This window comes from Manacus candei, unplaced genomic scaffold, assembly GCF_025592945.1.
Source record: "Manacus candei isolate 608988 ecotype Guabito, Panama unplaced genomic scaffold, ASM2559294v1 h1tg000159l, whole genome shotgun sequence".
NCBI lineage: Eukaryota > Metazoa > Chordata > Aves > Passeriformes > Pipridae > Manacus > Manacus candei.
Genome location: NW_026138207.1, coordinates 4,047,352 through 4,074,654, shown reverse-complemented (window position 1 = coordinate 4,074,654; position 27,303 = coordinate 4,047,352). Strand labels below are relative to the sequence as shown.

The window sequence follows — 27,303 nt, the reverse complement described above, 5'->3', positions numbered from 1 at the left end:
GTAGAGGTGTTTCCAAGACCTTCTAGCACCTCAAAACAGTTCTGAAAAAGCATTTTACATCCTACTCCAGGTAGGAGCTCCATGCAGCTCAAGTGCATGTTGTCTGCGCGTGTCTTCAGGTATCACAAGGACTGCAGCCAATCCACAGCACCATCTGCCAGGATCAGGGCCTAACTATTAGCTAATCATTTAGCCAAGTAAAACAATAGATTAAACTTCTTAACATCTTTAGTTAAGAAGTTTTATTATTATCATGATTAATTCTACTTATATGGCACTATTAATAATCATGCCACTTTCCAGAGTATATGAATGATTGCATTCTGTTTTCATTCTTTATGGTGCTGTTTTTATTGTCATATTAACAACATTTATTCTCAAAGTTGATTTCAAAAAGTTTGTACCTGCAAAGTGTGATTTTTCAGGCTTTTATGATTGTTCACGCAGAGCTGAATAATAGCATGTAAATGGTTTTTATCTTTGCTACTTTGTGCCAAATTAGATTATTTCTGTTTAATCTTCTGTCATTAGCTTTCTGCAAAAGCAAATGCTGCAGCGTCACTGCTGAGATATGTCAGACAGGTGACCTGGAGGTGACAGGGCTTCTGAATGGATGTACGTAAGACAAACCATCTCACACAGAAGACAAACCACTTTTAAGAGTTTTTGCTGTGAGATATGATGATGATTTATGATCTGTCACCCTGAAAGTTCCTCTTGAGGACAGAAGCCACTAAAAACTCTGCAGGTCACAGATCTGGTGGTGGTATACATTTGTTATGACTGCACTGGCTCAAGTTTGCCCCAACTCCTTGCTTTTTCAGCTTATTGCATGTACAGCTGCTCTCTCTTGATTCCTAGGGCTGACTAAGTGACGTGTTCTAAGAACCACAATTAATTTAAGCGAAAAGTGTTGCTTTGGAAGGGTGTTAAATCAAGAGCAACTGTAGTGGGCAGGATGGCAAAGAGCAAGTGGGCAGCACACAGTCCCTGCTGCCCTTGCCAAGTCTGGCAGACATGACTGTCATTGCCAACGCAATTGAGTTGCTTGTTGTGCCAGACTGCCTTCCACTTTTCTGTCCCAGAGGGATCCAAGCAGGCGTTTCATGCTCACAATTTAAATTGCTCTCATCTGACTTCAGTGGGTGTTTTTGATGCCAAGATCCGGGTGCTAGTAATAGGGAGTACCCCATCTCCTCAGCAGTCCTGCTGATGGATGCTCCACCACGCAACCCCTCTCCTCTCCAGCACAGCTGCTGCAGTTTCTGTGGAGTTCTTATGGATGGCAGGAAACCATATGCTGAAGTGTTGCTCAGCCTGCTCGTGGGGAGCTTTCTACCGTTTGGAAAATGTAAATTCAGTCCTGCCCGTCTCCACTGAATCTTTGCTTGTGTTGACTGGGAAATTCAGAGTAATATGTAATGCTTCAAAGTAATGAAGCAAGAAATTAGCAGTATGTATTTTAATTATTATTTCTACTCCATAGTAGTAATTTATGTTTAATTGTATTTTACCACTGAGATGTGCATGCTTTTCATTCTTTTTCATTACTTTTTTCTTTCTGTGTCTCTTTTCTCTATCAACTTTTAATTTACTCTGTTTGTTTGCACTTGGTAGTACTTCATGAAGGAGATAAATGTAAATACATTCATTCAGACGAACAGACTCTTCAGAAATGTATTTGGAAGATGGGGGATATGGAGATAGATGTTGGAGAATTTTCAAGAACTGCAACAAGCAACATGCCAGTGTGTTTTGCTAAAGTGACTTAAGTACAGGCTTAAAAAAAAAAAAGACTTCCTGTCTCTAGCAGTGTTCTTATCAGGCTGTTCCAGTAGCATGTTCTGAGGCTGTTTGGCTTTGTCCATTCTTGCTTTAACTTTAGCTATGACTATGAACAAGAGCTGTGAAGCAAAGGGAAGGAGGAGTTAAACACTCATCCACCTTTTGACCTTTTGCATTTCCCCAGTTCTTTACTCCTTTCATCCCCCTGAAACGGGTCCAGGTGATGGTGCTGCCCATGGGACATGCAGCATCACACCTGCCTCTTGTGGGAGATCCCCATGTGCAAGTGAAGCCCCTGAGGTTTCCCTTCTTTGCACAGCTTGAGCTGCACAAGGCAATAGCTTGAGCGAGAGAAATTACCCTTCAGCATTAACGTGGCTTTCACACTGCGGAAAACCAATCTTCTGCTCTGCTGTTGCAGAGAGGAGTTGTAGCTGTAGCCTCAGGAGGTTTCTTGGTTTTCAGAGATCTGAACACAAACCTGGTTTGAGAGAAGGGTTGGATCATAGCACTTCTGTCTGGGTCTAGTAGCCTCGCCCCTGTTAATTTTGGTTTTGATTTCTTATTTTGTAATCACACACACTGTACTACAGGCAAGCATCAGACCTTTTTTATGTAGTGACCTCCTCCATCAAGTACTGCACACAGAAGTTGGCAGGCTTTGACCCATGTTGGAGCTTGCATTGCTTTCAAGTACATTGGAAAAATGTTTATTTTCTGTAACTTTTGTAAACTTATTACTTACTCTATCTGTGCAGCTCACATTCTACTAAGCATTCTACTGGGAGAAATTATTGGAAGTATGTTTGGTTTTTTTCATGTTCCTTTTGTTCTTCAGGATACATAATGAAGAATTCTCCAGCTTTGACACTTAATTGCTTCATGGCTGTTGTTTGTCAATTTGCCAGCAGGTTTCTGCTTAACTGCCATTTGACATTGCTGAAACACAAATGCAGAATGATTGAGTTGCCAGCATATCATTGAGTCTTCTGCAAGGGGGATTTTCAGCATATTAACGCTTCAGGCTTTTACGTCAGTATTGATTGCTGAAATTGAAAAGAAACCTTTGGCAGTATTCCGCATTGTGCCAGCATGGATTTACTGGCAGGAAAAAAACCTGGCTGTTGCCATTGACTGTGACTTCATCCCTTCCTTCCTGTCTTTCTTGCATTCTTTATTCCTATACACACCCACACAGTTTTGAAATTTAATGCACATCATAGTGAAATGCCAGTTAGCCTCACAATAAATCAACTCGGCAAATCAAGTACTTGATACAGTCAGATGTCAAGGCTGTTTAATTTTGCATCCACCTGCATTATGCCTGATCAGATTTCATGGCAACTGGGGAGGGGGCGATGGCAGGCGTCCCTCGGAGTGGAAGTGCAGGTCAAGGGCTGACTTGGAGGAAGGTAGTGGGGTGGTGGTCTCTGCCAAGCTACTCACAGGGCAGCCAGGCTGCCACCACGTCGGTCCCTGGATGCCCGAGTGCCATTATGGAGCTGGATACCATGGGGAGAGGAACAGCCTGATGCTGCCGGGGCCAGGCTGGGAAAGTGAGTTTCCCTCCCTGGACATAGTGATGCTGAAGATGCCAACATGGGGCTCACAGATGAGCTTAGGCTGTGGATCCACAGGGACTTAGGCTACAGAGCAGGGGATGAAGTGCATGGTGAGGGTGTAGTGTGGTGGCTCAGTGTTGTCCACTAGCTGTTGCTGTGGCAGTGCCCATGTGTGGGATGGGCAGAGCAAGAGGAAGGTGTAAGCCCTCCTGCAGTTGCTGGAGAAACATCTCTATGTGCTTTGCCTCACCAAAACCATTATCTGTCTGCTTTTCTTTAGTCTAATCTCTTAGATGACACGTTACAGTCTGTTTTAGATTAGAATATTTTGTAGGAAGTACTACTTGGGCATTCTGAAAGTGATGATGTCTGACTGAAATGCAGTTGCATGGAAGAAAGACTTGAGGGGAAATAGGATGGGGAATGGAGCAGAGATTTTGAACATAATTTGGGAAGGACATCCTCACTGGAAGGGCTTGGGGAGTTTGCATGTCAGTCAGATATTAGTCCTGGACAACTGCTTTCCCTTTGAATTGGGGAAGTCAAGTGAAGAAGAGGAGAGTGGTTAGGCTAGAATTGCCTGCACAAAGATTTGGCAAAGAGGTATATAATCACAGGATCATAGGAAGATTTCTAAGAACCACCTAACTGTTGGTGAGGAGTGACATTACAACTAGCAAACAGCAGCAGTGATTGTGTTTCTTCTGTTTCTGAAAGATGCTTAATAATCCCTCCTTACAGGTGTAGTTCAGAGAAGCTTTCTGAATCTGACTTGCTCTCATTTATGGATTAACCAAAAGTAGGAACAATAATGGGAAACTTTCAAAAATATACTTCTTAGGGACCATTAATATAACCTGACCATGAAAAGTCCACTGAAAGCTAAACCTTTTGGCTAGAAAATATCACAAAGGAAGCTTCAGGAGTTTATTTTGTTGTGGGTTTTGTGGGTTTGTTTGTTTTGGGGTTGTTTGGTTGGTTTTGTTTTGATTCTGGTTTTTTAATTGTGCTATTAAATTTCTCTCTTTGGTCAATTTGAGCAGACACTTAAAGCCTTAGAACAGGAAAAGTAGCTTTATTTGAAGAGACTTGGAGGATACTGGTATTTCTTTACCCCTGGGCCACAGTAAATGCAAAGTTTACCTGGGATGCTCAAATCAAAATGGCCTTATGGAAAGGCTGGGAAATGTCTCAATTACAGCAATTTTTAATTAGGAGGTTATCTTTTCCACTGAATAACATGTTCATTTTAAAAATTGCCTCTACAAAGTTTTTAGTTGAAAAGCTGTGGCTCAGAATTAGAAAAGCTGTAGCTGCTAATTGGAACACTGGCTTGTGGTTTAAGTACCTTATTTGCAAATCTCTGTGTAGGACTGTTCATAGATAGTCCCATAGCTAAGCTCATGAAAAGGAACACAAGCAACTAAATTGTCCATTCCTCCATTAAGATCTCCAAATAAAATAGTGCCAGATTTCAAAAGAAAATTTGTCTTGCAGTTTGTATGTTTTGCTTAAAAGTCTGCATTTGCATCAAGGGAAGATAAAAACAGGCACCTGAATCATCTTCTAGTCAGCTCAATCAATTAACAATAAAAGCCCAGCACGTGTTGCATAATAATTTCATTGATCATGTCTGCAATCGTGTAAAATCCAGTTTCTCTTTCTTAGCACTGGGGGCTGTTGCCTTATTACACAGTAAAATGAGTCTTGGGAAGAGAAAGTGATTAAAAAGTAAAGAAAGTTATCTGACCTTGAATTGCTACAAAGATCTTGGGAATAGTAAGGCCCTGTCTAGGGTAAGTGATGAAGAGCATGCTTGCCAGGCATGTGCCTGGATCAGCAGTGGTTCAGTGCGCACCTGGCAGAAGTTTCACTCTTCCTTTGATAAAATGTCTTCTCCCAGCATGAATTAAAGTAATGAATCTTTTATTTCTAAATTACTACAAGGCTCTGTAGTCTATCAGCTTAATGTGAGTTTTTTTCTAGTTTAAAATACGTAATGCAATCTATACCTTACCTAAGGAGTTTGATGGTATTGTATGCTTAATCTTTAAAATGCTGGGGAGGGGGGCAAAGCTTTGCTGTCAAGGGAAATAACCATCCTGACAGAGACAAAAATATCAGTAGGATGCTGCCACTGATTTGGCAGAGACTGTTTCATGCTTTGTTAGCTGGCTGTTGATTTTATGGGTTTTTTTGTTATGTTTGAGGGCGCTTCCAAAATACTGGTCTTTTTAGAAGGTACGAGATATGGGTACCTTCATTCCGATACAGCAAAATTCAGAAGAATACGCAGCAAAAAGAGGAACTGTAAATTGCTAATGAGAAAAGTTAGAACTGGAGACACATGTGAATGAAATTAAATCTCCCTCCAGCCAACATGGATAGTGCTCTGAAGAGCTGTGCCTGTTTGACTGCCTCCTTCACTGTATGCTCTAGGCAAAAAGATCTGTTGCACAGGCTTTCCAAGACCTGCACAGCTACTAGAGCCTTTCCTAATAAGAACTAGTAATTTAACGTTTGTGTATGAAGGTGCATTCAAGAAACTTACTTTTTGATCAGCGTGGAGTCTGCCTGCCACAGTAACCATCTGGAGCCCAGAAGCAGGCGGAGGCAGCAGGCTGATGCTTCTCCTCCTCCTGCCAAAAGATGCAGGTGTAAGAGCATAAAACCTGCCCTACCAGAGCAGGTCCATTTAATGCACCCACTGGGACTGAAAAATGCCTCTGCTTGTGGCTTTAACAAATACCATGAAAAATCTTCTCAGCATCTTATTTTCTGGCTCTGGTAGGGAAATGCAGTGTTTCTGTTGGGCCACTCCACCTTCTCCCTGCGGAAGGTATCTGAGTGTTATTTTAGGCACAGGAATGTTATCCAGAAGTACAGGCATAACAAACACCTGGGGGAATACCAGGGGGTTTTATTAAATATAGCTTTACTTTTTCATTGTCCCTGTAGGACACCCCATTGACAACAAGAGTGCACAGCAGGAAACAGACTACTTATATGCATCTATATGCAACAGAAAACGGTGTCATTTTTGCAAATACCTCTTGGAAAAAAAAAGACTCTTATGGAAAGTTGATTTTACAGGACATCTCTAACATCTCCTATGTTATGTGCCGCTACATATTTGCATTGAGGCTTGCAAGCTGACTCTTAGTTCAAGCTAAATAAAATGAAAAATTATATAGGGTAATACAGCAGTACACCTTTTCTATTCTATTATGCATTAAAGAACTATTTTAGGACCAAAGCACCTGGTAGCTGTGTCCAACACAGTCACCCTCTGCTCTGTGGGATTCAGAAAGAAGGGGAACAAGTATTAAGGAGGGTGAAGGCTGCAGCATTTCCACCAAAACCTTATTCATGCAGGTGCAGCCTGGGTTCAATAATCTTGCACCAGGACAAAGTGAACTCTGGGAATAGTTCTTCACGATCAAGTGGCTTCAGTTAAATAGGTTTCTCTTTTCTATCATACCAAAGTATTAACTTTTTAGGCTTTGCTTTTCTCTTGTGGTGTGATTTTTTGGTAAGTTTGTGTCATTCTTTTAATGAGGGTGAAAGCCTCAGAGCTCTTTTTAGTTATAAAAGAAAGATTAGAGGCATTCTGCCTATTCCACTTTTCCACAGGGACATTAATTCATAAGCAACAGAGAACATTATAACTGTTTACAGTAGCCCTCAGCAAGCAGCATGAGACTTGGGGATTTTGAAAGAAGTAAGAGCATTTAACTACAGAATCAAAAACTAAATTAAAAGCTTCAAACTCAAAAATATTTGGAGTTGCTCAAACAAGCACAATGAAAAATTATCAACTTGCCAACTTTTAGAACCATGTGAATCTTCAAGCTTATTTTATTTTTTTTCTTTTCTGAGCTTCAGAAACCAAAGCAACCCTGAAGGTCAAAATGTCTAAAATTTTACCTTTACACATGTCAAGGTCTACTCGTTTAAACACATTGTTCTGCTTACATAGGATATTTTGCAAATTAACTGATGCTGCTTGATGGTGTATGAGATACTGCAGGTTTCAGCTGAGCTTCATGAGATGGACAGTGTCTGCTCTCATATAACACACCTTCTCAGGCTTACTATAACATACATCCTAGTTTTCCTGAGATCCAGGGTGTAGCATTATTTAGCAATCATCTTCAGTCATTGGGGTAATTTGGTCAAGGATGACCAGTTTGCTTCTAGATAAAAATGACTCTAGGAAGGCTATTGGTGCTGCCTGGAGTTTGCTTAAAGGTGTTTATTTTGTTTCCCCAGAATGTTTCTCAGCTTCCCTATGGCAAAGCCCTCTACACATATGAGGGAAAAGAGCCTGGTGACCTCAAGTTTAACAAGGGGGACATCATCATACTGCGGCGGAAGGTGGACGAGAATTGGTACCACGGGGAGCTCAATGGGAACCACGGCTTCTTCCCTGCCAGCTACATCCAATGTATCAAGCCTCTCCCACAAGCTCCACCTCAGGGCAAAGCACTTTACGACTTTGAAATAAAGGATAAAGATCAAGACAAGGATTGCCTGACCTTCACCAAGGTAGGGGAATAGGTTTTAAAAAAAGAAATTCAGAAAGGGGCTTCTGTAGGGAAAGATGGGGCACTTGTGGTGCTGGTAGCTGAGTCAGGAGCACAGTGATGCTAGGGACTGGTGGGACACCATCCTGGCCTCCCTGGAGCCCAGGGACCCCCTAAACTCTGTTTTTTTCAGTTGGTTTCTTTTATGAGAAAATGAAAGTCCTTGAGCTCAGGCAGCCTAGTGGAGACAGGCTGATGGGGCTAAATTTCCTTTATTAAGTGGGATAATGCCTCATGTAACATGCTGAAGGACACTGACTTTTTCCAACTTGTAAATCCTCCTCTTTCATGGTTTAACCTCAGCCAGCAGCCAATCCCCACACAGCCACTAACTTACTCAGATCAAGGAGAGAATTGGAAGGGTAAAAGCTGGAAAATTTATGGGTTAAGATAAATACAGTTTAATAAGGAAAGCAAAAGCCATGCACACAAGCAAAGCAAAACAAGGAATTATTTCACTTGTTCCCATGGGCAGGCAAGGTGTTCAGCACGCTCAGGAGAGCAGGGTCCCATCACTCATAACAGTGAGCATGATGTCATATAGTATTGAATATCCCTTTTGGTCAGTTTGGGTCACCTGTCCTGGCTATGTCTCCTCCCAACTTCCCATGCACCCCCAGTCTCCTTGCCCACATGGCAGTATGAAAGGCCTTGACTCTCTGAAACCAGTGCTCAGCAGTAACAACGTCTCTCTATTGTCAACCCTGTGTTCAGCACAAATCCAAAATACAGCCCCACACCAGCCACTGTGAAAAAAGTAACTACCCCAGTGAAAACCAGCATATCCTCCCTGCAGAAGCAGAGCCTGCTGGGTGTCCCTGCAGTGTCCCATGCAGCAGCCGTGCTGCAGGACTGGGTAGGCGTAAAGATTCCCATCAGGGTCAGCCCTGTGTAAGCATCATTGGGAAATGACTCCCATTTTGTCTAAAGGAGAAGCCACTGAGACAGCTCGTGCCATGTATGGCAAGGCTGGTATAAAGCTAGTGAAACTAAACAAGTAGAACTGGCTACACGCTTTCTGAGAACATTTTTTCTGTCTGAGAAAAATACATTTCATCTGCATTGAAATGTTCCCCAAGAACAACTCAAATTTCAGAAAAAATCTAATGGAAATGTCTCTTTTAATGTTCCTTGTTGAATCAGATGTTCCAGTGTTTTAAAATGACATTCAGCTTCAAAATGTATATTTCATCATACAATATATCAATTAACAGTTGAAATACACTACATCAAAATATATTGCAGTATTTCCTATTTTAAGAACATAAAGAGAGTAAAAAGTAGACATTTAAAAAACAGTCTTTGTTTTTTTAAAACCAAAATGTTTAATACATTCACACTGGAATGAGAGAAAACTGAAATATTGTAATTTCCTTTGGATTTAAAATGTCACATTTTCTTTCACCCCCACCTCCCCACCTACTTTTTGCCTCCCCCTCCCTTCCCCAGCTGTTTGTGTTGACCTTAGATGGGTTTCATGGATATCAAGAAACCCACAGTAAAATAAAGCATATCCTCTATTGTTAATTTATGGCACTGAACGCCATGGAGAACCTGTTAATTGTCATTTTCTGTTTTATTTCAGCTGTCTGTGGCTGTTACAGTATCACATAAAGTAATAACAGTTATGCTGAAAATGAATATGAAATAGATGATAAAAATATCCTTCACCAGGATTTTACTGACCTCCTCTTTTGAGGCTACTTATTATAGCTGAATGAATCATTTGCAGCATATAATTTTCTCACCGAATGTAACCTCTTTTTCACTCATGCAACGTTTCTCAGCAGAATGCAATTTCCTACACTGTATACTTTCTCATATTTATTTAACAAAAGATTTGTAAGCACTTTTGCTCCATAGCAAGTGAAGTGTTTGATTGCAAACACTGCAAACCCCGCGACTAGCCAGCCTCCCTGGAGCTGTGAATCTCTGTGAAAAAGTGGGCTGCTTAGTGAGAAGTAACAGCCATGAACTAACAGAAAATTAGACAGAAGTTACCTCTGAGATCCTATCAGTAAATATAAATTTGCTGGTGCGTTGTTTTCCTTGCTGCTTGCCCAGAGGTACACTGGAGACTTCTCTGAGAATGCAATCTTCCTTGTCTGCCTAAAGTATTCATTGCATGCACAATCTAAGAAATTTAATAGGCACAGCAGGCAGTTGTGGGTTTTTTTGTTAGAACAGATCCTTTCCTAGACGCTTTTGTATTTGATATGTTTGATGCCATATATTAGTATACCTCCTTTACAATAACTGCCTTTGTATAGTGATAGTTCTCATTTTCTCAGCTGTCCAGTGTCGTTCTCGCAAGGAACATTTCTTTCTGCTGTATAACTATACTCTCAAACTCTCAATTTGCCTCATTTTCATCCCTCATGTTACTGTCTGCATCCTTTTATCCCTGATGACTGTGTTTTTCCCAAGGGGGTTAGATTTCTGTTCTATTGCTGTTTTCTTCTTTAGCTCTTTCCACTACATGCACTGTCACCTTGTAACTTTTTATGTCCTGCCTATTGTTCTCCCTGACAGTGAATAATCTGTTTTTCGTCTTGAGACTTTACCGTCATGTTTTCATCAGTTTTCTCAATGCTAATTTTAGCTGTCACCTGTGCTGATGAAGGTTCCTGTTTAGCCCAGATTATAGATCATCTGCTGATGCAGTCAGTTCCTCTGCATAGAGTCTTGTGTGCTGCAGTGCTGGAGATGTGATTTGTCACTTTGGGCAATATGCATCATTTGAATGTCTCAGTTTGCATCTGAAGATGCTGGACCTGATCTCAACTTCATTTAAGCTATTTTTTCCTTCCTCTGGAAGAGGGGTTGGTTTGGCATACCATTTATACAAACTAGTATAACCTATTTGTGCCCTGCAACTCATTTAATGCTGCCAGACACTTGTAATTGGATTTTATTTATAAACAGATAATAAAGTTTTCCTCTAAAGAAAAGCTATAAGAAGGAAACACAAACATAGGGATCTTCTCTATCCTTGTGTTTTGTTGCTCTTTTGCTGGGCTTTGCTTTTTCCCATCCTCTTTGTTATTGTACACTCAGAATACCTATTGGTGCAGTAAAAGAAAACAAAGGAAGGATATTTGGTGTTTCTTCTTACTAGTTTGTTTTATTTTGTTTTATTTTTCAAAATTCAAATGATCTGTTGTTCCAGAGGTGTATTGCAAGGAAATGAAGTCTTCTTACAGATCTTCATGAGCAGTGCTGCAGAGGGCTTCTACCATTTACCCATTTTCATCTCCTGTAGACACTCTCCAGATTAAAGGCCAAAGATAACCCAAATATAATAATTTTGTATGTGTTAGAATAAAACCAGGAGGGGCAGAGAAAAATCTGTCTTAAGTATCCAGTGCAACAAACAAAGCTCACGCCTGTGATTCTCTTACACCATTTGGACTGCTCCCTCAGCTCATCCTCCCAAATAAACCACACATGCAGGCATAGGGTTCCGCCACTGTTCTCTCCTCTACAAGATGATAGCACATCTCAGATTTGCTACTTAACATATTTTCCATCAGTGCTTGTCAGTGATCAGTCAAACCAGGCAGTTAGCAGTTATTTTTTCTCTGTAACAACTGTTTTCAGCCTCGTGTCGGCTTTGCACCAGTTTAACTCTAGTAGCTTCAGGAGTTTTACTCCTAATATTCCCTATGTGGTTGCAATTAGCATGTGGCCTACAGAGCCTAATTTCATGCCCTTGGGATATACTTATTGACTCAGCTTTCTAATCTTACCTTACATGCTACACAGTATGGGCTTAGGTTCCTGCTCTCTCTGTTTTAAAAAATACTCCATCCTCCTTTGGGCTATGCACTCTCTGGTACAAACATGTGCAAGAGGATTCTTTCAGGTACAGCAGTGCAAATCTGTAGAAATTGCGTTGTTGTTGGTTTGTGTAGTTACACCACCCTTAGACTGAGTCCAGTTTCAGCCCACAGGTTTGTTTAGGTGTTTGACCACCCATTGCATGCGTGAGTTCACATGGCCTCTAGAAGGCTGAATCCCAGTGGTAGATGAGTCTCAGACACGTCAAGGTAGCAACAACTGTTCACCATGCATTATTGCTCATCACATTTTTAACGACATCAGCTATTTCCTTCATTTTCCAACAGTTTTGTTCCCAGGCCACAGTGGTGTTTAACAAGTGCTGTGCCAATCTTAAAACCATGACATCCAGTACCGGTTCCTGGATGTGGAGCAGCATCCCAGCCCCTTAGCACTCAGTTCAAGCAATATTTGCTGTTCACAGAGAGACCATCCCGGCAATAGCTGGTGACAGGGATTCTCATGCCAGCTGGCAAGCGCTGTAACTGGACTCACCGAGCATGGCACAGTGCCATCCTGCCATCATTGAGATCTCCCCTGTGCTCTAGATGGAGTAGTTATCTCTGCAGAATAGCAGACACATCTGCTTTGTATTGCTTCGTTAATGGCCATCAATGACTAGAGTAAAAATCAGACTGTGAATCAGGACTGTTATTGGACACTTTTTGTGCTGTTTTCTCAGCAAAAAGATTCATTTCTCTGGCAATCAGACTGCTTTTTAAGTGATTTATCTTTGACTTCTTTTCTGATAATGATTATAAACTGAAACTGCAGGTCCCACATGCCTGTTGCAAGGCTGACCCAGCCCTGATGAATAGAGAGAAACTCAAGGAAGTAGGAGAGAGCAAATAATTAAAGACTTTAGCAACAGGCATAAAAAGAGCGCAACATATCTTTGTCCAAACTACAGTGAATACCATTTGCTTTTGAAATGAGATTTGAGGCTTGGATTCCTTTATGCTGCCTGGAAATCAATTTAGTCAATGTGAAATAGTGAAGTTCAGAAAGTCGAAGTGGTATGCCAAGAGATCTATGGCTTTTTACTATTCATGATCCTTTTGGGAATCTTTCTAGGAATTTATAAGTAGCACAGCTATCCAACTAGTACAAGGTACTAAAATAGTTCATGTTGAGGCTTTCACCAGCCCACTGTATAGAATGGTGTTGTTGGCTGTGAATTCAAAGAAACTTGCTATTAATAAAGAATTCCAAAGGATTTTTCGGGATTTGCTGTAATTCCTGGAGATTTTCAACACCCTTCTGAAAACTAATTATGTCATGGAATTCTCAAGGATTGCACTTTGCTCTCCCACAAAGATACACCTTTTGAATGTTAGCATATCTCAGGATACTTTTCTCATATATGACCACATTCAACAGCCATACCTGGCAGAGCCAAACTAAGATCAGTGTATGGAAATGCTTCCAGATTTCATAGATTCTTAGCAGGTAAAGTTGAAAGGGACCTTTGAAGGTTACCCATTCCACATGAGTAGAGTCAATGCAGGATAAGCCTTTCCTGCCAGGTATCTGTACAGCCTGCTCCAGGGATGGCATTGCACAGTGTCTCTAACAAAATCTAATAAAATGTTTCTGGGGTTTTACAGTTTAAAATTTTTTTCTGAATTTCTTATGTGTGTGTATATATGCAAATATCTATATACACACATACATTTATACTCAGTGTTGGGTAAAGGGTTGGACTCGATCTTAGAGGTCTTTTCCCACCTGAACAATCTATGATTCTATTCATAAGCTGTGTATGCACTTACGCACATTATGTGTGTACACATAAACATATAGTGAAAATGTAGACCCGTCACATCTTGGATTTTTAAAAATTCCTTTAAGGAAATAACTGAATAAACACAGAAAGTAGGAACACTCATAGCAGGTTCTTGAAGTGATGCAGTTGCTTCTTTTCCTCATATACCCCCTTTACCTAGATTCTACATTTATGGTAATCAGTCTTTAGTAAGAGCATGTGGAAGCTTTGCAGATTACTGTCAGTTCTTTACACAGATCAAAAATGGTCTGTGCAGACAGGGCTTTGGAAGGGAATGCTATCTGTTTCTTCAGGAAATTAAATGCACAAATTCTTTTGCAACCTTCCAGCTGTAATAAATAGCTGAAGGACTCAGTCTGTGGCCATTTCTCTGAGCTTTCCCCTAATGGATCATTCAGATGAATAATTCAAAGGAAACATTTAAGCTATTTCAGAGTGCACATGTTCAAAATGCACATGTTCAAAAACTACAAAACACATCACATCACCCTGTTCTGGTTATTTTTCTATCAGTGCAAATCCACAGTCTGAACATCCTGGATCAGGAGTTTGTGGAGTTTTTTTCTACGTGAGAAGTATCTGCAAAAAAACAACTCCCCTTGCCTAGTCATTTAACATCAGCATCTTGTTACATGGAGGGTGGTAGACCATATCTAGCTCTTACTTTCACAGAGCAAGTAGTGGAAATAAAGAGAGATCGACAGGGAACTCTGTCTCAGCTTTCTGGAGGAAAAGATTTTCTTCTATTTTTGTAAATTTCTACACAGGAGCAGAAGAAGATTGTGTGCCATGAGAGAATGAAGATGACTTCCCAGCTTCTCTCAGCTCCCTCCTTTCTTTGTTGTAGATCTGTCTATCCAGGCAGAGCCCCACAGAGAGGGCTGCCTTCTACAGCCGTTGTACCAAGCAGTGTTGGCTCAAGCCGGAGTTTAGTACGAGGACCCCAGCAGACAAGAGGTGATAGCAGAAATCCATTGGCAAGCTGAGTAGCTCTGCTTGGGAAAATTCAGGGTTTGGTTCTAGTCACTTAAGCTTTTCTGATGACTGGTGTGTTCTAGGTTTTAACTATACCAAGAGAAAGTGTGAGCAGTATGAATCTGATTTGCACTGCTATACCTCCTGTTTTATAATCAGAAAAAATTTCATCAGCAGCTGAAATTCTTGTAAGGTCCCTTTGATTAAATATAATACTAACATGCCATTAGTTTTAGCAAATGAACTTGTGTCTAAACTGAAGCTGATCCAACAGCTGAATGCAATTTCTTATTTAGTATGTTGTCTTTGGCTTTTTACCTGCTTTGCACTTTTACCTTCAAATTTATTTTTTTTATAAAGAAATATGACATTCAGCTTGTCAGCAGTGTAGGCTAGTTGCTGAGTACCTCATACTATACCTTATGCTTCTTCTTGGAAGTTTTTCCAGGACTACCTGCGCTGTACTCATGCTTCCCTTTACATTGTCTTCTGGAGCAGCCAAGCATTACAACAGACCCTTGAATACACAGGGGCAACTTCATGCTAGGGATTTTTCACCTTTGGATTAGAGGTGATCTCCTGGATCAAACATTCTTCTCTCCCTGCAGTGAAGCCAAGAGTTTACCTGTTCCCACCTGCTGTGGCCAGACCCTTGGAGCTGCTGACAGCCAGCATGAGCTGCACTGGTCTGCAGCGTGCTTAAATGCACTTTGAATGGGATGCCTGGGGTAAGATGCTGGGCCAGGAATGCTGCTGGCCCAGGATTCAGGGAACATTTTTACCTGACTTATTACATCCTCTGTGTAGTCTCTCTGTAAGCTGTCATGTGCATAACTAAAAATTGGTATCTTTCTTCTGAAAAAATCTGATTATGTATTTTTTTGTATCTCAATTTGAGGATGAAATTTTGACAGTCATCAGGAGAGTGGATGACAACTGGGCAGAAGGAATGCTGGGTGACAAGATTGGCATTTTCCCTATCCTCTATGTTGAGGTAAGTTCATAGTGGGGTGATGGATGCTGGTCTTGATGTCTGGTGGGGGTGTTGTGCCTACAAGGTCAGGATAACCTCAAAAATTCTGAAATGAGAAGGTTAAATTACAACAGAATAACTGAAAAGGGATTTTTTTGGTTACTGTGTGCTAAGGCACTAGGAGGGCACATCCAATTCAAAGTGGCCAGCAAAATATGTTCCCTGAACTACTTTAAAGGCTTCCCATGTAGCATTTCTGATGTAATCTCCACAACACGTAGGGAAAATGGAAGAGGATGATTGCAGTTGGGGTACCTTGCACCCGCCTGAGGAGAGGTGGATGTTGCCAGCTGATGGGGAGCAGCAGTGCAGGTTCAGCGTGGTCTGACAGCACAGACCTTCAGAGGGGTGCTGTCGATGTCCCTGACCCCAGCAGGAGCTCAGGCAGCTCCACCCATATGCCCAAGGGCTCTCATTCCATGTGTACCAGACCTAGTTCTGTCCTGAGCTCTTTCCTATGGTAATTTCCATAGGAGTCTGATTTCAGAGTAAAGGATGAGGCTTCACTTTCTCTGAACAAACCTATTGTGCCACCTCATCCTACTGCTGCCACCCTCCTGCTGGGGGTGCCCTTCCAGCCAGATGCTGCTTGGGAGCAGGGCTGCAGCCAGCAGTGGTGGCCCATGGTGGCCCTTCTGGTGCAGCTCTGTTGTCCATGTCCCAGATGATGTCTTCAAGGAGCTTTTCTTCTTCGTGGGTGAACCAGGGGTGCAGAGAACAGATGAGCACCGTATGCATATGTATTTTTCCAAGGTGCTGCCACTCTGCACCCAGTACTCGGAGCAGTGTCCCTGTAACTCTGCTCCCAGACATTGTCTGGTGCCGCTCTCTGGAGTGAAGCATCTTTTGTGCCCACAGCAGAGCCTGCTCTACTTGATATGGCTCTGGTGCCTGCCTCCAAAATTACTTCTCCAGATTTCTTAGTTAATGATTTGAAACAAAATAGAGATAATTAGTGCCTGACTACCTAATTATTAACTCCGACAATGACCAATTTGGAATAAACCATCATTAATATACATTGCATTCCCACAGTTGACAAGGACAATAATATTAAAACCAGAATGTGTAGGAGCCGTTATTGGCAAACCAGCTGCCTCGCATAAGTTAATGACTTGTTTTCTTCTATTCTGAATGCATAACACATTTTCAGTTTGTTGTGATTAAATGAGAAAGCTGGGTTTCTCCCAGAATTCATTCTTTTTCCCTTTTTTTTCTTGTCCTGGGGAAGTGTGATGTTACTGTCCTGAACTTTGCTGCAGAAAGAGTGAACTGGGGACCTCTGCACAGTGAGCACCGTTACACCCACCACCTTTCCCCAGCCCTAGTTTCATCTGCAGGCTGGCACTGCCTACGCACTATTCAGCATAGTGATCCCTCTCCCACTCCTAGGTGTCTGTTCTCCTCAATTACTGCTCTCATAGGGCTCATAACCTCAGAAGAACAACCCATTGGGAACATGCACAATGTGTCACTGAAGTTCTCCAAGCACTAGCACATCCTGAGCTGTTGTGGAGGAGCAGGAGGTAGCACGATGCAGAGTAAGAATGGCAATGCTGGAAGTTTCTAAAGAGAGGCAAACAGCCAGGTAATCAGCACCAGGGGAGAAGAATGCACGTAGGAATGTCTGTGTGCATATACATTCATACACAGACACACACATAGATAAAATAAATACAACTATATACACTTACACATATATTCGTGTGTATACACACACACACACACACACACACATATATTTTATCTGTATAAATTTGAAATCTGGTGGCTTGCAAGGCCCTTTCAAATTAGGTATTTGGGTGCCATGACACAATATTTGTGCATTGGTTTGTAAAGCCAAAGGAAAATGATCCTCCCAACAGCAATATCATACACCTATTTCATTCACATGCTGGTGGATGGAGGCCTTGTTCTAAATATGAGATGAGCTTATGCAAGTGTTGGAGTTATACAATTATTGTGCTGTTGCCAGCTTCAGATGCTACTTTACATTAGAAATTAAAAGGAATCAGGTCGAATCCCAAAGAAATTTTGAAAAGCTCAATGCTGATATTTATAAAACACATCCATTAAACAAGTAGTACTTGAATCTAAAAACACCCCTCGAATCTATCCAAGTCCATTAAGTGGTTTTCAAAATCTTGGCAAAATGTGCAGAATAAGCAAAAATTAGCTCTTACAGTAGCCTTCCACTTGTGTGAGCCAATTGGCTGAAGTGTGTGGGCTTTCACATGGCATCCTAAGCCCTGCACCCTGGATAGAGTGAATTCCAGCTTGGCAGGCTCTGATGTCTCCAGTTGCTCCCAGAGCCCAGACGAGAGCTCTTACCCTTGGTACAGCAGCCAGAGTATTAGAAAACAAGCCGGTCACTTCAAGGATGCCAGGGCTACAACAGTGAATATAATCCTTGTTGTGGCCCCCTTTGGTAACACTTTGTCCTGGCAATGTGCTGCCATACCCCTCAAATGGGTGCTTGCACAGAAGGCTTTTGCAGGTGCTTACAAATCTCTTGCACAAATAAGACACAGCAGGGTGGTGAGGAGGGGTGATCAGCAAATTCCTCTCGAGGATGCCACTGGCCTCCGAGCACTTGGGCATGTCAGCTGGCCCATGTGAAAGCCTGCAGTGTCTCCCTAGGCTCCATCTTTTTCCCACCTTGCACTTACTGAATTTGAGAGTGGTCTGCTTCTGTAAGGGAAGCCTGGGAGGACAGCTTTTAGAGCCAGACTGTGGTGTCAGAAAGCAGAGGCACAAAAAAATATCCAAAGATATCAAAATATATCTGGTCCCTGCAGTGTGTTAGGAATTCTCTCTCTCAGCATTATGTTTGGTTGTCTGTATAGCCATATGAGTGTAACATGGCATGGATCTTACACTTTATTCCCTACAAGTGTTCAGCAGGAGTGCTTGCATGCCTGCTGAGAGGCTTTTTCCTGCCTCTGTCCCAACCTCAGAGAAGCTGCAGTTGGATAAGGAATAAATATTTGCAGCTCACAATGATGTCTTTTATAGCGTCAGTCACACACAATATGTTCTGTCAGGGAGAGTTTGCACTATTGTTTTTTCTTATTTTGTTGCTATCCTTCGTCTTCAGTAGAAGCCATTTGGGTGATAATTTATGTTTTAATTTGTCTACAGAAAAAACACAACATAATCAAATTAATTCTCAAGGTGCCTTCTGTCCTGAAATAAACATCTTATTAATAATTTGTATGGTTTGAAGTCGTATTCTTGCTGGGAGGAGTTTTGGACCTGCAAGGAATTCTAAGTCCTAACAAAATGTTTTTTATTTTGCTGTCTTCAAGCTAGCTACTTCATTCTTAGTAACTGCTGTCATTCTCTCTGTTTGAAAGTTGTGTTCTGCTGCTATGTGTAAAATTGAGAATAATGGAGAATAAAGTGTGTTCTAATAGATTTAAATGTGTGGGAATGAGGGCAATAGTGTGCTGAGTATTTGGAGGGACACATCCTGCTCAGATGGGCAGGAACTGGAAATTCAAAAAGCTGAGCAGTTAGAGCAAAATTTCTATCTTCAGCCCCCAGAGCAAGGAAATATTGACCGAGATCAAGAAGCCTTATGTGTCAGTGGTAGAGCAAGGCAATTATGTTGAGCACTACTGTGACTGTAATGTCTGCAAATTACAATTGATGAAGTGCCAGCCCATTGTTATAATGTTTTATGGCAGCAGGAGCACTGAAAGCTGTGATTAAGTAATATTAGGAGTTTTAAAATTCTTTTTACAGAGCAGTGAAGCAGGGTAATGGGAATCTTCTCCTGTTCTTCACAGTCAAAAAAAAAAATGGGAAAGGAGGTCTAGGAGAAAGAGGGAGGAGGAGAATGGGAAGAGCTGATGGTTTCAGTGCCCTGCAGCATAGATCCAGAAGACTCCTCTGGGAAAATAATTCTTGCAAGTCAGTTTTTAAAAAGAGTTCAGCCAGAAGTGAAAAAAAATAAAATCCAAAGCCAAATTCATTTCTTAAGGTAAACAATGATTTTTCATTCCAAAATTAGCTTTGCAGAGCAGACCATCCCATTTAACGGTTTTGTGCTGTACCACAGGATCTAAAACAGCTTAACCCTTACAGGGGAACCTGAGCACATTTACCAGGATCCCAGCCATAATTGTTGAATAGTGTCATGGAGACCCATCTTCCCAGTAAAATTTGTCCTTAACTGTGTAACTGCACTTTGCTGAGGGTATCCTTTTGCCAGCCTGCAGATGAATGCGAATGGTTTAGACTTTCAGTCTGGATGGCAGATTTTGTCCTTTTTTTCTTTATATGCAGATTCCCATCTTAGCCATTTCCCAGTATGCTGGTGTCCCCAGTGGCAGTCATCACACATCCTTGAAAACTCAGATGTGTTCAAGTGTACATTTCTACCTCTAATAGATATTTTGACCATTTTCAGCAAATAACTGTTGCCCTGTCCACTTCTTGTATGTATTTTCGCTCTCCTCGGTCTGTTTGGTTTCTACCTTCAGCTGCAGGACAGATGGGTCCCTATGGGACTCTTATAATGAATTCAACCTTGATGTCTGACCTGTAATTTATGTATGTGTGGTCTCTGTGAATCTTTCAGAGTATCTTTTATGAAAACCTTCAAAAAAAATATCGAGCATTAGACATTTATTAAATAGTAATGTTTGTTTGGTACCCTTCTCAAAAAGAACATGTAATCTCTGTTCTTAAGGACTGTCAAAATGGTTCATTTTAACCTTGCTAGTATCATTTAATGAGAATAAAAATGGATGCTTTTGAAAGGTGGGTAGATGGAAACTAATGTAGATGATTTTAGAAAAGGTGGCTTACTAAATCTCAGAGGAGCAAATTCATCTCAGTAGTAAGTAGGTGTAACACTAATGAGGTAAGAATTATACCCATTAACATCACAATTGGGGTTTTTTTCTGTCTTCTCTCCTTTTGTGAATCAGATAAAAATGGAAAAAGAACCTTGTAAAGCTGACAATAATATAAGCTCCAAGAGATGTTCAGCCAATTTCTGTTGAAAAGCTTTATTGATAAGATTTTCAACTTTGTACATACATTGTTTTAAGAATTTCATTCCTGCACCTTTCTTGCTTCTAAAAGGTTGGTCCTACTTGTTTTCATCCTGCATAGAATATTGTAGAATATTCCAAGATACTTTTTAGTATCATATTTCTATGTAAATGGAGTACAAAATACAGTTCCCACGTTTTATAGTCAAACTAAAACATGCAGACTTTGTGTTGTAGGCTGCAAGAGGAACCTCAGTAAGAACCTATACACCTGCTACTACTTTCACATCAATCCATGAATAAAACATATTGCTTTAAAGTACTGTTATGCACATACAAAGTAAAATAATTTATGGAACTTCAAATACTGATAGTGTTAGTCAGGAAAACTAAGAGTATTAGCAGTCAGAGGTGAGAAGAAGATTAAATATACAACATATTATAATATATAATTATATATATGTATGTATGTATATTATATAGAGAAAGACATTATTTTTAATCTTTGACCCATCTCTTCTGCATAACAGCTCAATTTCTTATGTTCCCTTTTGCTTCTATAAATAAAGAACCTTTTGCTCTTTGATTTAATTTCCTATGTAAAATGTAAATTAGCATAACTTTGGGCAGAAAAGTTTTTGTTTTAATTTTGAGTGATTTCATTTAAGTTTTCTTTTAATTTCTAGCATCCTTCACAAGATGATCACTCATACAGATTCTGTAACACTTTTGTCCATCTTTGGGATACAAAACTGAGCTGCATTGTCACCCTTGGCCTAAAATGTCAGATTTTCCCTGGATTAGTTAAGCTTCTCAGCTCTGTAGACCTTTTCTAGTCACTCACTCTCCCTCAGGCTATGTCTGGACAAGTCAATGCATGATTGCTTTCTGGTAACACCTCATTTACACTAAAGTTCATCTCAGGTGGGTGCCACAGAAGGGAAGCCTGCATACAGAGATAGGTGGGAGTACTGTCATATTTGAGTCATCCTCCTGCCCAGACAATTATGAGATCTGTGGTGAGCCATGGTGAGAGCCAGCATGTAAATTTAGACATAGCTGTAGGCTGTGAAAATTTGCCTTTTGAGAATTGACAGTTTTAGTTACAGGTCTTCTCTTGCTTGTAGTCCTGCCTACTTTCACTTGAAAGAATTCATAATTAAATGATTTGGATTTATATCTTATGACCAACATTTCTGTTAATCAAAACCAGAACCAAATTGTTATCACCTCTTATTATTTCAGGGACGTTGAACCAGAAATTTGTCAGCTGTCACCTCCAGAAATACCTTTCCCACCCACCACCCCTCATTATGAGTAACATCTGAATTTCCTAGACTTTATTTTGTAAAAATAACTCTCTAGGGTAATTTATAGGAAAAAAAAAAAAAGATTTCCAGCCAACTAACTTAAGCACACAACCTTCACAAATAAGCCCATTTCCTGAGTCTTTCAAAGTTATATATATCCACTCTATATCTGTGCGGGGCATTTTTGAAGTGCTGATTCCTAGGTGGCAAAAATTAGGTACCTAGGTATCTAAGTAAGACGGACTGACTTTTCTTCTTCATCTGATAACAAGACTTAGGTCTCTAGCCACGATCCACTGAAGGACTTCCAGCACTTCCCCTGCAAAATCCTGTTGGTCATCCTTCCCAGTGTAAACTGACTGGAGTCTGGCCTACTGTGTTTTGCATCTGCCTCCACTTCCCCATGCTATCAGCACATCAGCCCTACCCTTCACCTCCAGATCCCTTGAACTGTGCTTGTGCTTAAATACATGTTTTCTGGTCCTGGGTGCAATTCTGTCTCATTTTTGTTATTTCTACACTGAGTTTTCATTTTTGCCTCAAAGTTTATGTTCTCCTGTTATGTTTGTAGAGTTGCTTGTGTTACAAACAAGCACAAAATCCCCCAATTTCCCTGGATGGAGAGAACAAAATGTTTTCACAAACTGCTGCATCATGCTTGGTAATTTCATCCATTTTACTACTTTCTTTCTCTTTACTGTCCTTTCAACCTTTATTCCACTCTCTCTTCAGTTGGATAGTAGGTGAAGACACAACTACTGAAGCTCAGTCATATTGGCAGGTCCCACCAAGAAGCAGCATCAGCAACAGAGCAGTAGTTCTGCACCCAGTAGCACTTTTGAACTGGGAAATACTCTTCCAAATCCTCCACAAGACCTTGCAGGTCTCTAGGTACAGTTCATCTGACCAACAGCAGAAAGTTCTCTGCATCTGAGCTAATTGTCTGGATTCCCTTTTGCCATCAAGAGTGTTCATAGGGAGAGAAATAGGCATTGCTGCTTAATGGAGACAGGTAAACATGTCAGGTGAGCCTACTTGTGGAAGAGGCTGTTTCTCTTCATCGATTAGGAAGGGAAGGCAAGGCTGCCAGCTCCAGCCAAGGGGTGGGGGAACTACTCCTCATCTATTGTGGTTGCTCAGGCTGTGAAAGGAAACGGCCCACAGTGCTCATTGCACATAAAACTTGCCATTTCACCAGTAAAGCATATCTTTGTTCAGGTCAGACCTTTGACACTGTAGGCTATTATTCACCAATTTCCAAAAGTACCCATCAGTCATAAACCTGTCAACATTCATTCTGATTTTGCTAAGGGACCTTAAAACTTCAGTGTCTTTCAAAAGCAGCGAGATGCCCTGAATGGTAAACTTTTGGCAATGCTTAGATACGTGTTCAGCAAATATTGGGGAAGCTCAGGTGCACTCTTTACTACCCTTTACTTCCTCGTTCTGCTCCTGGGATAGCTGAAGCCTGCCATGGGTGTTGAGTAAGTCTCTTATATACACAAGAAAGTACATCTGCACGTGGTCCTGCAATGTTTCAAGTGAAAAAAATACCTCAGGAAAAACGTTAGTCCATTTGGCTTTATATCTACTCAGAAGGACCAAGTAAATAGACAGCACGTTACTTATGGATAGCTTCTGCCTGTGCAACAAACGTTCTGAACCTTCCAGCAATGCTCAGCAGCCTCGCAGCACACAACCATTGCATTGAAATATTTCAGCAATGATGCAGGTTTCCAAGCACTAGAAATTAGCATTCCCCATTGAGTATACCTGCTGTCCCAGGGCTCTGGGCGGGCTCTAGAGCACATCATCAGTAGTCCACACTCTCCAGAGGAGGAATGAGAAGAGGTCTTTTGTCTTTTCCAGCCATTGATCACCTCTGACAGCTTCTAAAGATTGTTTCAGCACTGATGAATTCCTGGGATCTTTTTCCTTTTGAAAAGACAGTTTCAGTCTCACTTACCTAGAGCTAATGCATGAATGTATATTAAGCTATATGTCAGCAGATACACGATTTGTCTAGCAGTTAATTAAAAATACAATCCTAGAGGATTTCTTTATTTCTCACAGAGGCATTCTTCATTTTGTTTCCTAGTGGCCTTGTTATTGCATGTTGCACATCTTAATTAGCTTCCTTCTTGAGAAGCTTTCCTGGTGCCTTAAAATTCTGAGTGGAGATCTTCAATCCAAATACAGGCACGGAGAGTGGGTACGAGGGGTTTGGGAGATGGCCCTGATAAACTGGCTGTCCACTCCGCTGCTGGTGGCCACAGCCCTGTAAAAAAAAAAGAAAATGTTTCCATGCATCTCCCATGGCACTGGTGCTGGAAGTGACAAAGAAAAGTGGGTCCAATATTAAAATCCTAGACTGTGAAAGAATCTTTGCTGTGCCAGTGGTAAGATGACCTCCATCAGAGGGACAGGAGGGACAGTTGATGACAGTGACACCATAAAAGATTTGCCAGGGAGTGCCTGTTAGAGCTCCCTCTGATTTCTGTTTGCAGAAGATAGCATGTTACATAAGTATTATGGAGAGACATAGATTTAACAGATGAACCACTCGGTGGATAAGGAATGGTCTGAATGGTCACATTCAAAGAGTTGCAGTCAATGTCTTGATGTCCAAGTGGAGAGCAGTGACAAGTGGTGCTCCTCAGGAGTCAGTATTGGGACTAGTGCTGTTTAATACCTTTGTTAGTCACATGAATGGTAGGATTGAGTGCACCCTCAGCACCGTTGAGAATGACACCCAACTGTGTAGTGCAGTCAATATGCTGGAGGGAAGGAACGCCTTGGGTTTAACTCTTTCTTTACTTTTTGTTGTCACAGAACCTGGAATGGTCAAACTGTTTTTATTCTAGGCAAAAAGAGATCCAGGAGTGCATGTATGTGCTGAATGCATACTTCAAATAACAAAAATAACAGATGAAGTTGATTTTTACTCTAAAAATGTCATTAGCTGTACCAAACCCAGATGTTTAAGTCTGAAATCCTCTGACATTTTGTTAGGTATTAGAGCTGAGCATTGAGAAAACCAAATTCAAAAGACTAGAGGAGGAATCTGCAAATTAAAAACAAAAATCAGAAACAGGAGAAGTTAGTTGGAATTAATTTGGGGATCTGCATCTTTTCCAAATTTTCTCTAGAACACACAGGACTATTGGAGGCTCACCTCTTTGTGTTTAGTCTATCCTGTAGAAGAAATTGCATAAGGGGTCCTTGTTTTTGCTTACTTTATTCCTGTACAAAGTAGACCAGCCATTGTTTATTTTATCTCCTGCTGCACCACTTTTGGGTGTGATAGTGACTGCCAAAGGGATTGTCCTGCTTTTGCTTTGCGTGTGACAATTCTTTCCTTCTGCCTTCCATGCTCCAGGACTACCAGACATATCTGTGTGCTGAAATGGATCAGGGAAGTCACCCTGTTTAAAACTATTTGTTTAAGTTGGCAATGTTGTTGTTTTACTTTCCAGACATCTCTGTTCCATTGTCCCATTTACTACATAGTCACATGAACATCCATGCTGATGCAGGGCAGAAAGTGGGAAGATGGGAAAGGAAACCATGTGGCATCTCACTCTGCAGAAAAACATGACCATGAGGGGCAGAAACCCCCACCCACAGATATTCTGCAGGCAATTGCTGCCATTGTACTGTGCTCTAAACCATCACGCCAAAGTGGTGACATGAGGAATGTGGGACTTTGTGGAAGCAATCTCCTCTATCTCCTGCTTGTCCCTCAATTTATCTAATTATTTTATTAAGTAATAATTTTATGACAGAGCATCGCTAGGCACTCGATAAACCAGGTTAATAATATTAGTTTTTCTTTAAGTGAAGCTGAAGGCAGTGTCCTGCTCTAAATCTGACTTTGAAGTCTTCTGATCTGTTTAGACACAACTGAATCAAATTGACAGGAAATTTCATGAGAGAGGTTTCTGTAATAGAATTTTTCCATAACAGAATTTTTCTGGAATCCTTTGGACAAAGCAGGAGAGGTGCCAGAGCATTCAGGCAGTGGTGGACTCATGCTGGAGGTATTCTCCTCTCACCATGTGGCTAAAGGGAGGGCACTGAGGGAAGAGGCAGCTCTCCCTGGTGTCACTGTTTCTTGAGAAGAAAGCAACCATGCAGAAGGAGGGATAGCACTCCCTGATGGTCATCTTCTTTTTCCCTTTTCTCTGATCTGCTTCAGCCTCAAAGCCAGAGTAAGCAATTTACAGGCATGATTTCTCATGTCCTTTTTCTTTCCTTTTCCTAGCCCAGGAGTAAGGACTGCAAGTCTTACCTTTGAGAAATAATGTCCTCAGCATCTTCTGATGGGGTCAGGGGAGGTTTAGGTTAGATGTTAGAAAAAGGTTAGAAAAAGATCCAGAACAGGGTTCCCAGGGAAGTGGTCACAGCACCAAGGCTGACAGAGTTCAAGAAACGTTTGGACAATACTCTTAGGCACATGGGGTGACTCTTGGAGCTGTCCTGTGCAGAGCTAGGAATTAGGTTCAATGATCCTTGCACATCCCTTCCAATTCAGCATATTCTGTGATTCTGTGATTCTCTCCTTGCTCTAGTGTAATGATTAGAGAGGCTTGCCTGTTCCCAGACAAAGCCTTTCACCAACATACATGCATTGCTCAGGAAAGAGAAGTGTGGTTGTATTGATTTGGTGGGTGCATGGTTTTCCTATCCCTCAATGTATGAACTACAGGAGTGAAAGAAGGACTATAGAGATGATTGATACTGCATTCCTGGCAGTGTCCCAGGCCAGATGAGATCTGGGAGCTCTTGGTACTGGCACTGAGCTTCTCTGCCCTACAGCAGCTGGGTCATGGTTTAACCATGGTCTGTTACTGCTTGGGGTCATGCTCTGTCTCAAGCACAGGGTTTTGTCCTATGGGGGTCCTTGAGGGCAGAGAAATGCTCCTAAGGGCTGAGTTTAAGGCCCAAGCAAAGGCAGCTCCACACCACTCAGTGACACGTGTCTGCCTTTACATAGAGCACCCCTCACTCAACACATACCTGAGTTTTCAGTGCAGTACACAGTTAAGTGTGTTACTTTCTGTTTGGTCACTGGTTAAAGAGGAATCAATGTACTTTCATGGCAAGTAATAAAGACATTGCCAATGGGAATCACATCCTCATGCCTGGTTCCATTCATCTATGTGGCTGGCAGTCCTACCTAGTCTTTGTCCAACTTGATTGCTGAGTGTTCACAAAGATCAAATTCTTATCATGTCCTACCCTAATTATGGCTACATCCTTTTTGCATCCTTAGCAAATGCAGACCTGCCTCATTCATGACACTCTAATGTGCTCATCTGCTACTACTTCTTTCTTTCTCTCTGAAGTCCTTTTCTGTAGAGCCCATGCAACTAGCCCTTACTTGCAAACCTTTGATTACTCATTACTCTCTCTCTGTATTG

At 41.3% G+C, this 27,303-nt stretch overlaps 1 protein-coding gene across 1 annotated transcript in view; it reads left to right on the top strand.

The window, feature by feature from the left end:
* SH3RF3 (SH3 domain containing ring finger 3) overlaps window positions 1–27,303 on the top strand; it is a 250,643-nt gene that overhangs the window by 149,383 nt on the left and 73,957 nt on the right. Inside the window, exons 2-3 of the mRNA XM_051772741.1 lie at window positions 7,620–7,895; window positions 15,433–15,528. Coding sequence (XP_051628701.1) covers window positions 7,620–7,895; window positions 15,433–15,528 — 372 coding nt within the window. The remainder of the gene's footprint in view (window positions 1–7,619; window positions 7,896–15,432; window positions 15,529–27,303) is intronic.